General features: G+C 43.9%; 1 protein-coding gene across 12 annotated transcripts in view; it reads left to right on the forward strand.

Moving 5' to 3' along the window:
* Positions 1 to 14,451, forward strand: part of LOC131136241 (RING finger protein 150-like) — a 31,536-nt gene that overhangs the window by 16,349 nt on the left and 736 nt on the right. For 11 of the 12 annotated variants that reach the window (XM_058082939.1, XM_058082946.1, XM_058082897.1 and 8 more), the window contains 7 exons: positions 84 to 712; positions 9,798 to 10,048; positions 12,296 to 12,367; positions 12,459 to 12,541; positions 12,663 to 12,759; positions 13,543 to 13,753; positions 13,913 to 14,451. The exon at positions 13,913 to 14,451 is cut by the window's right edge and continues 736 nt beyond it. In XM_058082939.1, the coding sequence (XP_057938922.1) occupies positions 253 to 712; positions 9,798 to 10,048; positions 12,296 to 12,367; positions 12,459 to 12,541; positions 12,663 to 12,759; positions 13,543 to 13,753; positions 13,913 to 14,076 (1,338 nt within the window). In that variant the 5' untranslated portion in view covers positions 84 to 252 and the 3' untranslated portion in view covers positions 14,077 to 14,451. The remainder of the gene's footprint in view (positions 1 to 83; positions 713 to 9,797; positions 10,049 to 12,295; positions 12,368 to 12,458; positions 12,542 to 12,662; positions 12,760 to 13,542; positions 13,754 to 13,912) is intronic. The other variant, XM_058082986.1, reaches the window with a different exon arrangement.

Raw genomic sequence — 14,451 nt, forward strand, 5'->3', positions numbered from 1 at the left:
TTTTTGTTATTATATCAAAGCTAATTATTTTTAGTACAGCAGCTTCCTGTCCTAGGCTTCTAAGCCATATTTGCCACGCCCAGGTCACGTGGCAGGCGAGCCTCCAGCCAATCAGGGAGCAGCTGGCGACTGCGGGGACCAACAACCGTCTGGTGCTGATGATGTGGAGTAGAGTTCTAGCAAGTGGCCAAGCACAGCAAGACGGGGTCTTCTCCCGGACCCTCCATGCAGATTTAAAGTTCCTGCTCCACGATGGTTCCGTCCGTCACTCGACTCTGCCGCAGTGTGGCTCTCTCGACCTGGCTCGTCTCCTCCCTGTGCTCCGTGCACCTGTTGTGTTTGGACTTCACGGTGGCGGAGAAGGAGGAGTGGTACACCGCCTTCGTCAACATCACCTACCTGGACCCAGTCACCTCTCAGATCCGCACCGAGAAGACCGAGTGCGGCCGCTACGGCGAGCACTCCCCCAAGAGGGAAGCCGCGGGGCTGGTCCTGGTCGCCTCCCTGCCGGAGGAGCGACAGATGTGCAAACCGAGCGCCCGTTTCCCACCCGTGTCTCGAACCGCTGTCGCCTGGGTGGCGCTGGTGGCGGCGGGGAACTGCACGTACCGCGAGAAGATCCGTAACGCGGCCGCCCTGAACGCCTCTGCCGTGGTCGTGTACAATGTGGGCTCCAGCGGTACAAACGACACCATCACCATGCCCCACTCAGGTAAGAACACATTCGTCCTTTTTACGTGGCTTCCTCCTACAGGTGGCCTTCATCTGCGTTTGTAAAATACATATTTTTTGCAAATATGGAATGCAAACTTTAAGAACAAAACTGTACTCAATGTGGATGGAGAGCAAAAATAATCCATATACTGTATTCCAGCAGTAGTCTAGAAAAGACTGTATAGAAAATATATAGATACTTTGTAAGGAATACTTCATAAGACATTGCAAAACAATTAAAGTTACCAATTCCGCTGCGTATATTCAATATTTACAAAAGAGATATTACCCAACTAAATGACGTATTGCACTTTTGTTTAACCTTCCTCTTGTGTTAGAGTTCTGGTATCATCTCTTATGTTAACAGGTCGGTTTTAAATCCATGTATTAAATCAGCTATAAAATACACTAAAAACAATAACCATCAAATTTGCTTCTCATGTCTTGGTTACCTTCTTAGGCTTCCTCATCCATGAAAATGTTGTTTTTAATACTTTTGGCGTGGGCAGGCCTTTTTTTGTCACTATACCCCTCCATTTCAGTTTCCAAAAATGATAAAATGAACCTCAAAAGAATCATATTCATACATTGAATTCTTTTGTTACCTGGTTATTACTGAGAGCTAAAGAACATATCTCTTAAATCAATTAGTTTTATTTATTTTCTCATTTTAGTATTAATCACTAAAGAAACATCTATGGTGTTGGGGTGAATTTTGACCCACATATATATTAATGTGAAGAAAAGGTAGAAAAAGTTATTGTTTTCAGCAACAGAACTTTAGTATAAAGTGAAATCAAAAAGCAGAACAGGTCCAGATCTTGGTTCACTGTACTTCTTGCCATTCTTTCCATGATCCAAATTGTAAATGTGTAATCAGTCACAAAAATGAGTGAATTCTTCTCACATGTATACTGGAAAAGCGGTCAAAATGAGAATCCCCTGAAGCTTACATGATGAGAAGAGGAGCTGGTTGTCATTGTGTTGGCTAATTGTACACTTATGATTTCAGTTTTGGCTCAAAATATTGCTTTATAGTCATATTATTATAACCGGGTCGAAACCGACCCTAACAATACAGTGGTCATAATTTCAACCACACCATTTTAAAATGTAGTAAAAAATGTTTTTGTTGAAATAGAGTTTCCTGACAAAAGTCTTGATGCAATAAACAAATGTTATGTGATTCTTTTTATGCATTAAAATGTAAAACGGGTCGGTGCTGACGCTAACACAAGAGGAGGGTTAAAGATCTGTGTTGATCCTTTTTCACATATAGTCCTATATAGGCCTCTCGGGTGTGTGTGTTTCCCATCATTTGTTTGGTTGGTTGGATCCCATCCAAGTGGCAAATGAACAGAACAGGTTTGGCTCTTCAGCTGTAATGTATGGCGTGTAAACAAGCGACGCTGTTAGCGTGTTGTCTTTTTGCACTGTGAAGGATATTTTGCTCGAGGTGTCTTTGTTAATGCAATTATATATTATCAAAAAAAAAAACCAACACAACATGACAAAGAACCCTGTAAAAATGATGCATCATCGCTGTAACAGTAGATTTGTCATTTATTCACGTCACCTTTTTTACCAGCTAAGGTGAAGCTTCAACATTTGGTGTGATATATAAAATACTTGTTGCAAAATCGCTGTCAACACAACCGGGGACAAGAGAAGTCTTGTCTCTTACAGGCGGCATCAAAAGTGCTACAAAACACAGTTGTGTCCCTTTGCTACGGCACGGATACTAACTTGAAAGCTGGAAAAGTGACATCATTCGACATCATTCTTCCATTTGGTGTCGGTGTTGTTTAAACGGAACAAGGTAAAGCTGGGGAAAAGACTGCTTTCGTTGGCAATATGCACGGAGTAGCCCACAAATTCCACCCTGCATTGTTACAGCTCCAATACTACTTTCGGAAGCTGAGAAATTTCCGGGTTATCTCTCCATTCACGTCAGGGCTTTTTATACAAAACAGCCAAATGAGTAAAAGCAGCGGGGAAGGGGCTGTAAACACAGTTGCTCTATTAGTGCCGGGGTGAAGGCACTAATGTAAAGTGTTAAGTACTTTGGTGCACCCCCCCCCCCCCCACTTCATAATGATTTAACGGTATAGAAATATGCCACTGAAATAAACATGTATTCATTCATTTTCTACCGCTTATCCTCACAAGGGTCGCGGGGGTGCTGGAGCCTATCCCAGCTGTCTTTGGGCGAGAGGCGGGGTACACCCTGGTCTGGTGGCCAGCCAATCACAGGGCACATATGGTTGTTAGTCAACCATTCACACTCACATAAATCTGTTCTGGTGATCGGGAAGCTGAGTAGAGGATGGATAGGAAGTGACATCAGAGGTTCAGAGTTGAGTTTTCTGGAAGATTATTCCGAATTATCAGTATCATGGACAATGTTCCCTCTAAACTGTACACTTGCGCAGTCGTGCACTGCTCCAGCATTCTCAGCAAATCCATGCAGTGCAATAACTCACACAGAAAACTTTCTAGATCTCTCAGAATCTGCACCTATTCCAGCTCTATTGATCAAGGATATGAATAACTAATCTAAAAAAACAACAATGAAAATGGCAAATATTTCATTCATCCATTCATTTTCTGGAGGGTGTCGGGGGTGCTGGAGCCTATCCCAGTTTACTTAGGGCGAGAGGCAGGGTACACCCTGGACTGGTGGCCAGCCAATCACAGGGCACATATAGACAAACAACCATTCACACTCACATTCATACCTATGGACAATTTGGAGTCGCCAGTTAACCTAGCATGTTTTTGGAATGTGGGAGGAAACCGGAGTACCCGGAGAAAAAAACATGAGAACACAAGAACATGCAAACTCCACAGAGATGGCCGAGGGTGGGATTGAACTCCGGTCTCCTAGCTGTGTGGTCTGCGTGCTAACCACTCGACCGCCGTGCAGCCCTGAAATAAACATGTCAAAATGCTTTTAAAGACACAGTGTGTGCATATTGACAATATATCACCAAGATGAAAGTAGTGATTTCAACTTTGATTAATATCAGTCAATCACTTTAATGTCAATCTGTCATCTCTCTTTTGTTAGCATTATTAGTCTTCCATGTCAACTTTTCCTAAAGAAGTGCCAGCACAATGCACACAAGGTTTATTCGACGTAAAAGTATATTTTGTCGACAAACTCGGGAGGTTTTCCCCACCATTTGTGAATCCACAAATTGGATTCAGGCCTGGAATACCTGGAGGACTTTTACTTGTACGGAAATGTTGCGTGGCTCTAAATCCTTCAGCATGTTTGGGTTAGATAGATTTATTAGGCGAGGTAGCAGCCAACAAACATACCTGCATCAAAAAAGAACGGCGCAACAGTTCCAAGCCAATTTCGAGACCTTTTATGAATCAACGAGGTGGGAAAGGGCAGACGGGTGATGTCAGCAATAAGAGAGTGCAGTGGAGGGTAACAGTAACGGCTCGTCATGTTCAGGATCCAACGTGATGCTGCCAAATAAAGAGCGGAACACTTCTGGGTCGGGAGCCAACACAGCTGGTCTGGAAAGCTGTCTTGGGGGGCTTTCTTTTTAACCATTTCATGCTGAGACCATGTCAGAACTTGACATGGCTCAACTCACTACTGGTGCTTTCCTCATTAGCAAAACCAGGTACTAAGAGGTAATATTTCTATTTCTAAACCCCCTCGGTTCTTTGTATTTCATCCTCAGGACTTCCGCTGTTGTGTATTGAGAATATCCCCGGGCCCTGGAGTGGTGACTGACAGACTGTTAAAAGTTCCGCCAAGTATGCTGGAGGAAGGCCATTAATGGGAGGCCTTTAAAACTGATTCTAGATTGTACCGGGAGCCAACGGAAAGAACACAGGCATTATTTGGGGGCATTAGCGAGGGAGGTGAGCAGTTGCATTTTGCACCAACTGGATCCTGCGGAGGAGGCACTGATTTACTCCAGTATAAAGGGAATTACAGTAATCAGGTCTCCAGCTGATGAATACATGAATCCCTTTTTCAAGATCCTGTTTTACCTCAAGATCTGGTTTACCTTTACCAGGAGCCTGAGGTGGAAAAAAAACCTGCTCTGACCACAGAACTAATTTACTTATCAAACTTCAGACTTGTCAAAAAAACACACAGAGGAAGAAGGAAAAATTAAGGGAAGGAGTGTTAAAAGTGGGTGGGGCTAAAAACATTGTACTCATTTAAAGGGGAACTGCACTTGGACTTTTTCCCATCATTCACAATCATTACGTGAAACATGAATACATATTTTTTTCCCTTTTTTGTGCATTATAACATAAGAAAATGTGTTAATATGAGCTAGCTAACAATGCACATCATTGGGACATATCTATTTCCCTTTTATAATACTAGATTCTCAATTAAAATGCTTCTTCTGCCTTGTATTTGTGTTTTAATTCATGTAGTTACTTTATTTAATTAGTTACTTAATAAGCCTAAAGCCCCCCCCCCCCCACTCCATCAACGATCGACGCCTAGCCAACGACCTGAACGAGTTCTACTGCCGCTTTGAAAGACAAACGGACAGTCCAGCAACCATCCCCCTCGACACCTTCCAACAGCTCCAGCTCCAGCCATCTCCACCAAGACCTGCCTTAATGGCCCTCCCTTCCCCCTCCTCACCCACCTCAGTGACGACTCTTTCCATCCACGAGAGAGACGTAAACAAACTCTTCAGGAGACAGAACCCCCGGAAAGCAGCTGGACCGGACTCTGTGTCTCCGTCCGCCTTGAAGCACTGCGCTGACCAGCTGTCTCCAGTGTTCACAGAGATTTTCAACACCTCACTGGAGACATGCCACGTGCCTGCCTGCTTCAAGACCGCAACCATCATCCCTGTTCCCAAAAAGCCAAAGACCACAGGACTTAATGACTTCAGACCCGTCGCCCTGACCTCCGTGGTCATGAAGTCCTTTGAGCGCCTTGTGCTCTCTCACCTCAAAGTCATCACCGACCCTCTCCTAGACCCCCTGCAGTTTGCCTACAGAGCCAACAGGTCTGTAGACGATGCAGTCAACTTGGCCCTCCACTACATCCTCCAGCACCTGGACTCCGCAGGAACCTACGCTAGGATCCTGTTCGTGGACTTCAGCTCTGCATTCAACACCATCCTCCCATCTCTGCTCCAGGAGAAGCTCTCCCAGCTGAGCGTGCCTGACTCCACCTGCAGGTGGATTACAGACTTCCTGTCTGACAGGAAACAGTGTGTGAAGCTGGGGAAACACTTCTCCGATACAAGAACCATCAGCACCGGATCCCCCCAGGGCTGCGTTCTTTCTCCTCTGCTCTTCTCCCTGTACACGAACAGTTGTACCTCCAGTCACCAGTCTGTCAAACTCCTGAAGTTTGCGGACGACACCACCCTCATCGGACTCATCTCTGACGGTGACGAGTCCGCCTACAGGTGGGAGGTTGACCATCTGGCGACTTGGTGCAACCTGAACAACCTGGAGCTCAACGCCCTAAAAACAGTGGAGATGGTTGTGGACAACAGGAAGAAATCAGCCTCTCCTGTCCCCATCACCCTCTGTGACTCCACAATTGACATTGTGGAGTCCTCCCGCTTCCTGGGTACCATCATCTCCCAGGACCTCAAGTGGGAGACGAACATCAGCTTCCTCATCAAGAAGGCTCAGCAGAGGATGTACTTCCTACGGCAGCTGAAGAAATTCAGCCTGCCAAAGACAATGATGGTGCACTTCTACACCTCCTCACCTCCTCCATCACCATCTGGTACGCTGCTGCCACTGCTAAGGACAAAGGCAGGCTGCAGCGTGTCATTCGGTCTGCAGAGAAGGTGATTGGCTGCAATCTCCCATCCCTCCAGGATCTGTACGCCTCCAGGACCCTGAGGCGTGCAGAAAGGATTGTGGCCGATCCCTCTCACCCCGGACATAGACTCTTCGAGACGCTCCCCTCTGGCAGGAGGCTGCGGTCCATCAGGACCAAAACCTCGCGCCACAAGAACAGTTTCTTCCCGTCTGCTGTCAGCCTCATCAACAAGGCCCGGAACCCCACATGACACTCTTCACACCCCACCTCTGCCTCATCCTGCCACTTTGACACTTTGACACTTTGACATTGTATACGTTACATTAACGCTCAGTTTGGACTCTTAGGAAAACAATCAGACTGCACTTCCGGAATAACAAACAAAAACAGACTGTGTACATATATTTATACTGTTATTCTGTATATATTTTGTATTTTCATATTTTGTATTTCATATTTTGTATCCTCATTCTTTTTTAATAGATGTGTATGCACCTACTACACCAAAACAAATTCCTAGTATGTGTTTGATCATACATGGCAATAAACCTTTTCTGATTTCTGATTTCTGATTTAGCTTAATTTTGGCCAGGAATAAATGCATTTTTTAAATACTACTCATCGGCTGTATTCATCGATGAAAACAGCGAGGGATGGATTACCCCAGTGGCTAGCATGTTGGCTACACAGTCAGGAAATCTGGAAGATCTGGGTTGGAATTTCCGTGCATTATAACATGAGAAAATGTGGTAATATGAGCTAGCTAATAATGAACGTCACTGGGACATTTCTATTTCCGTTTTATAGTACTAGATTCCCAATTACAATGCTTCTTCTGCTTTGTATTTGTATTTTAATTCATGTAGTTACTTCATTTTTGCTTCATTTTGGGCAGGAATAAATACATTTTTTAAATACTACTCATCGGCTGTATTCAACCACGAAAACAGTGAGGGTTGGATTACCCCAGTGGCTAGCATGTTGGCTACACAGCCAGGAAATCTGGAAGATCTGGGTTGGAATTTCCGTTGGACATCTCCGTGAGGAGTGTCTCTCCGGGTACTCCGGCTTCTTCCCACATTCCAAAAACATGCATGTTCGGTTGATTAATCGGTTAATTAACTAAATTGTCCATATGTATGAATGTGAGTGACTTGGAGTGTCTTTAACAGCACATAAAGATAATATGTAGTTTTCCATTTTATATTTTTGACATATTTTATTATAGTGTTCATGATGCTTGTGGTTAAGGTGTGTTTTGTTTAGAAATTAGGTGTGATTGTCTAAATGACATTGGAGCTGCTGTTTGGAAACGTCTCATAAGCGTGAAAATAAAATAATTTTAGTTTGACTGATCGACCTTGGTTTGCAGATTATTTTCTTACATAAAGGGATTTGTGCAGTGCAGGCCATGTACCAAATATGCAGTGTTTCTCTCTCTCTTACACACACACACACACACACACACACACACACACACACACACACACACGTACAGTACATGCTTGTTGTCTTGGATGTTTGTGATCTCGGGTTGAAACAACGCCACCGGGAGCTGCGATGACTTCACGCTGCTTTCAGGGGGGAATATGATGTAACTGCTGTCTTGATGCAGTCTCATGAAACACACACGGCTTGTTCTTCTCTTATTGTGGCTGGATCTGCTCCAGACTCTCATGTGTCAGTCACTCAGCAGTCTTTTTGTTTCAAATATTATAAAGCCAAAGGAGCAAAATATATGACTAAAAATAATACTATGTGAAGTGCCTGATGGGGGATTTCCTCGTGATGTGTTTTCCTCATGGACCTCGTCGAATTCAAAAGAAGAAGAAGAGAAGCTGCTCTCACGAGTCGTCTGACACTTTAAGGTGAACGTTACATTTTAGATCTTTTAGTCTTCCTTAACCCCTCCGTGAATCACCACCTTATCATGGTGGAGGGGCTTGGGTGCCCGAGTGATTCGAGGAGCTATGTCGTCTGGGGCTATATGCCCCTGGTAGGGTCTCCCAAGGCTAACAGGTCAGAGGTGACGGGACAGACTAAGAGTGATTCAGAAGACCCTTATGAATAAAACCAAGAGGAGGAACTGTACCTCGCCCGGATGTGGGATACCAGGGCCTCACCCTGGAGGCAGGCCCGGGGGAGGGGCTCGCAGGCGAGGACCTAGTGAAGAAGCCACACGGGATCTCCCCCTTGTAGACCCACCACCTACGGGGTCGAGCATAAGGGTCCGGTGCATTGTGTGTTGGGTGGCGGTCAAGGTCTGGGCTTCCCTACTGAGACTGCTGAGAAAACCCACGCATGCACGGGGAGAACGTGCAAACTCCACACAGAGATGGCCGAGGATGGAATTGAACTCAGGTCTTCTAGCTGTGAGGTCTGCGCGCTAACCACTAGTCCGCTGTGCAGCCCAAAACATACATATTTTACCTAATGTTACTTTGTTTTATGCCGTTCTGGTTTGGTGACTCCACACGAATGATATGTGCATGGCAAGTTTTTCGGATTTCAATTTTAACATGACTTAAGGATGATTATACGACGCTGCTACGAGTTCATTCATTTTCTACCGCTTGTCCTCATGAGGGTCACGGGGGTTGCTGGAGCCTATCCCAGCTGTCTTGGGGCGGGAGGCGGGTTACACCCTGGACTGGTGGCCAGCCAATCACAGGGCACATATAGACAAACAACCATTCACACTCACATTCATACCTAATGACAATTTGGAATGTGGGAGGAAACCGGAGTACCCGGAGAAAACCCACGCATGCACGGGGAGAACATGCAAACTCCACACAGAGATGGCCGAGGGTGGAATTGAACTCGGGTCTCCTAGCTGTGAGGTCTGCGCGCTAACCACTAGTCCGCCGTGCAGCCCAAAACATACATATTTTAGCTAATGTTACTTTGTTTTATGCCGTTCTGGTTTGGTGACTCCACACGAATCATGTGCATGGCAAGTTTTGCGCTCAGCTGAAACGCCTTTTTCGGATTTAAATTTTAACTTGACTTAAGAATGATTATACGGATGACGCGGACGGCACCGACGCTGCTACGAGTTCATTCATTTTCTACCGCTTGTCCTCACGAGGGTCGCGGGGGTTGCTGGAGCCTATCCCAGTTGTCTTGGGGCGAGAGGCGGGGTACACCTTGGACTGGTGGCCAGCCAATCACAGGGCACATATAGACAAACAACCATTCACACTCACAATCATACCTATGGACAATTTGGAGTCGCCAATTAAACACATCTAACCTGGTGCTGTGTTTCCTGTGTGTTTGTGCGTGTGTGTATGTGCAGGTACAGGCGACATAGTGGCCATCATGATCCCAGAGCACAAAGGTCGGGAGATTGTGGCCCTGCTGGAGCAGCACGTCACCGTTACGTTGCACATCACTGTAGGAACGCGCAACCTGCAGAAGTATGTGAGCAGAACCTCGGTAGTCTTTGTCTCCATCTCCTTCATCATTCTCATGATACTCTCCCTCGCCTGGCTTGTCTTCTACTATATCCAGAGATTCCGCTATGCTAATGCCCGAGACCGCAACCAGGTACGACTGAGCTCTTTATGTAACTCTTAATCTTGTCTGAGAGGATGCTGCTGTGCCGCTGTAAATCCTCGTGTTGGCTCATGCCGTGTTTGCATCTGCCGTTGAGGTTGGAGTTATTAGCTTGACAGCTGGCCCAAGAGAGGCTGCTGCAAACCAGCGAACCATCAACCTTCTCTCTCGCAAACAGAGGCTTCTTGTTACAGCATTGCATCTGTTAATGGAACAGCTGGTGGGGCGGTGGCCATTGTTTGCATTTTTGTTTTTCTTTAATTGAATAAAGTGAAGATGACAACTGTCGTCATCTCCCATCACCAATATACAGTACATTTATGTCTTTATGTTATATTTTTGCAAAGCCCCCCACACATATTAAAGGGGAACTGCACTTTTTGGGGAATTTTGCCCATCATTCATAATCCTTATGTGAAACATGAACATGTTTCCTTGCCTTTTCCGTGCATTCTAGTGCGAGAAAACAAGTTAATATAAGCTGGCATGCAACGACTAGCTTGCTATCTTATACCACTGCTTTTTGTTCTGGAGGGAGTACAGACGAAATCATTAGAAAGGTCAGAGAAGAAATGGTCACACTAAAAAAATGGTTTGATGAGATTGAGATGAGTTTGATAGATTGTCCTTGAACCTAAGTAAAACTAAAATCATGCTGTTTGCTAACAGCAGAAAGGACACACACCAGCAAATACAAATAGACGCTGTAGACATTGAAAGGGTGAATGAAAATACATTTCTGGGGATCACAATAGATGAAAATATGATCTAGAAACCTCATATTACAAATATGCAACATAAGGTGGCCAGAAATATTTCAATATTGAACAAAGCAAAATTTGTTCTCAATCAGAAATCACTCCACACTTTTTATTGCTCTCTGGTTCTACCTGGTTCTATCTTATTTATTGTGTGGAAATATGGGCTAATAACTATAAAAGCAATCTTCACTCGCTAAATGTACTGCAAAAAAAAAGGTCAGTAAGGATAATTCATAATGCCGCCTACAGAGAACATACTAACTCCTTATTTCTAAAATCACAAATACTTCAACTTGCTGATATAGTTCATCTTCAAACAGCTAAAATAATGCATAAGGCTAAAAATAAACAATTAGCTAAAAATGTCATCCAATACTTCTCTACAAGAGAGGAGAAATATGATCTCAGGGAAGAAGTACATTTGAAACACTTATATGCTAGGACTACGTTAAAAAGCGATGCTCATATCACTTTGTACTTCAGTATGTGACAAAAAAAACCATTAAAAAAATATATCATATATTATATTACCTCGTACTTAGGTACGTGAAGTAAATAAAGTAAGAATAAGTACAAAAAAATAAGTAAATAAAAAATAAAACAAAAAAATAAATGCTTAAATATTATTAAATTAAATACAAAAATAATAAAATAAAACAACTTAAATTATATTAGGAAAGCAGGAAGTGAACAAATGTAACAGATGGAGGGGTAGGATTTAATAAGCTTTGCTTCTTCCTACTCCTTTTGGACATGTGGAACTGTGAACTGATTATGGGATGCATTCAATTGTAATCAAATGAAATAAAACCGCTAACGTTAGCGCTACTTCTGCCAGCATCCGCAGCATAGAAACAGAGACGACACTTCGAATGTCCGCTTTCATTGGAATGGCTGTGTCTTCCAGCACAAGTGCACAACTGAAAAATGCGTACAGTGACGCTGAGACAAGCTTAGCATTGTTTTTTGTGTTTGTTGCTACAATAACAATATCGCTGTAGCTTGGTGAACATACAGAATAGGTGCTGTTAGCTGGCTCATGCTAACTCATTTTCTCTCTTTATAACGCACAGAAAAGGGAAAGAATGTGAAAGTGGAAAAGTTCATGTTTCACATAAGGATTGTGCAGTTTTCCTTTTGCATCTCACTGGAGGTTGCAGGACTACCTACTAAAATGACCAGTGAGGCACCTTCTCCATACCCACAATTTCTTTCATGCCCGGTTGTTTTATTATTTATGAGGCGTTTTATTGTTTAATTTGTTGCCTCTGCATTGCATTTATGTGTGGAGAAAAGCGCAGCCTCCCGAAACTCAAGCTGAAGCATTCGTCTCCTGTCCTGGAAGCAGTTCACTTTGGGCTATTCTAGATGATTTATGTCTATGATTTCTTGTTTTCAGTACTGTCAACTTGCAGAGCTGACTACGTAGCGACAATCCTGCACATTTAAGAGTCCCTTGTGTGTTTACTCTCCACAGAGGCGTTTGGGAGATGCTGCCAAAAAAGCCATCGGGAAGCTTCAAGTCCGCACCATTAAGAAAGGAGACAAGGTGTACATATGCAGCAACGACTGTGCAGTACTGGTTCATACACGCCATTCCATTTCCTGGAGATCTGACCGCGTTGATTGTGTGTTAACAGGAGACCGACTGCGACTTTGACAGCTGCGCTGTGTGCATTGAGGCCTACAAGCCCAATGACGTTGTCAGGGTGTTGCCATGCAGGTAGAATGCCATGTTCACAGGCGTGAGGTCTTTTATTTTTCAAAAAGGCCATATTCACGTTAAAAAAATATAAATATTGTTTATATATTTATATGAGTGTGTGTTGTTTGGGTCTGTTCAGACATGTCTTCCATAAGCACTGTGTGGACCCTTGGCTGCATGACCACCAGACTTGCCCCATGTGTAAAATGAACATACTCAAAGCCTTGGGAATCTCTGTGAGTTCCTCTCTGCTTGTTTCTATGACCGCCATTCATATTTAAAGAGGCGCTATCCGACATTTCCAAAAAGTATTTGCCCCCTTCCTGATTTTTTTTTTTGCATGTCACACTTAAATGTTTCAGATCATCAAACAAATTAAAAATATTAGTCAATGACAACACAACACAGCATAAAATTCAGTTTTTAAATGAAACTTTTGATTATTAAAGTAACTTAACTGAGATTAATTAAGATCTATCGGTGTGGAAAAGGTTTTAAAAGCCATTTCTAAAGTTTTGGGACTCCAGCAAACCACAGTGAGAGCCATTATCCACAATTGGCGAAACAGGGAACAGTGGTGAACCTTCCCCGGAGTGGCCGGCATTCTAAAATGACCCCAAGAGTGCAGTAACGACACATCCAAGAGGTCACAAAAGACCCCACAACAACATCCAAAGAATGTCTTGATGATCCCCACGAACTTTTTATCTGGCAGAAAAGTAACGCCTCATTTCAGGAAAAGAACATCATACCAAGAGTTAAACATGGTGGTGGTAGTGTGATGGTCTGGGTCTGTTTTGCTGCTTTCATTTAAAAAACGAAAAACTGCATTTTGTGTTCAGTTGTGTTGTCACCAACTAATATTTAAATTAGTTTGATGATCTGAAAGATTTAAGTGTGACAAAATAAAAACTCAGTAACTTTGTGTATATGTCGTAAAATGTTACACAATACACAGTATTTCATGAAGTTATTGTTTGTCATTTGACAGCGAAAAATAACTGTGTTGTTGTGTCCAGCTCCATGCAGACTACTCCAGTGAGATGCCCCCAGACTACGAGATGTCGGTCGGGGGTCCATCCACCAACCCCATCACCGAAGCCAGTGAAGTCACCGTCAACGAGACCGCCGTAGTGCTGGACCCGCTGGAAAGTTCGACAGGCCCATCTCAGCGAAGTCCAGATGTGGAGATAGCGCCTCAGGCTGAGGAAAACTACATAATTTCCAGTAGTGAGTATTATACAGTATGACACGGTGTTGTGTATTACATCTACAGTATCCAAGTACCGAGTTTTTAATGTCTTTGAGAACCTGTGGCTAATCTTCAAGAGGTGGGCGGAAGAACAAAAATGATGGTCACGTTCAATCTCGAATATCTATTCCTTCCAGGTGAGCACCAGCTGCCTCTCAGCAGTGACTCGGACTCCTCGCTCAACGTGACTGGGCGGGACCCGTGCGCGGAAAGGGAGCACGACGGGATCGGGACGGGATGCGTGGGACAAATTAAAGGAAGGCACCTTATGGAAGAGGAGGACCGGAGCAGAACCACATGACTGGAGCGGCTTTGAGTAATACGACGCATCTGTTGGACACGTTGCTTTGTCTCACTGAACTGTCTTTGACGACGGAGACACCCCATCGTTATTTACTCCACATAGTGACGCCTATGAAGGACGTTGGACTCGAAGGATACAAGAAGGTGCAACAGACCCTCACTCTCATGTCTGGAGCTCTAATGAATGATACTCAATGACGTTTCCTTCAATATCACTGCCAGGTTTTTTTTTCCTATTGAATGTAAGATGGCCGACATTTAGATTGAGAGATTTAGCCGCATGCTGAATCATCCTAATTATCAATGAATACAAGAAATATGAAGCTAATTAAAAACACTACGCTGTTTAGTTATTACTGTCGCTTTAATGGTG

The sequence above is a fragment of the Doryrhamphus excisus genome, chromosome 1, assembly GCF_030265055.1.
Source record: "Doryrhamphus excisus isolate RoL2022-K1 chromosome 1, RoL_Dexc_1.0, whole genome shotgun sequence".
Lineage (NCBI taxonomy): Eukaryota > Metazoa > Chordata > Actinopteri > Syngnathiformes > Syngnathidae > Doryrhamphus > Doryrhamphus excisus.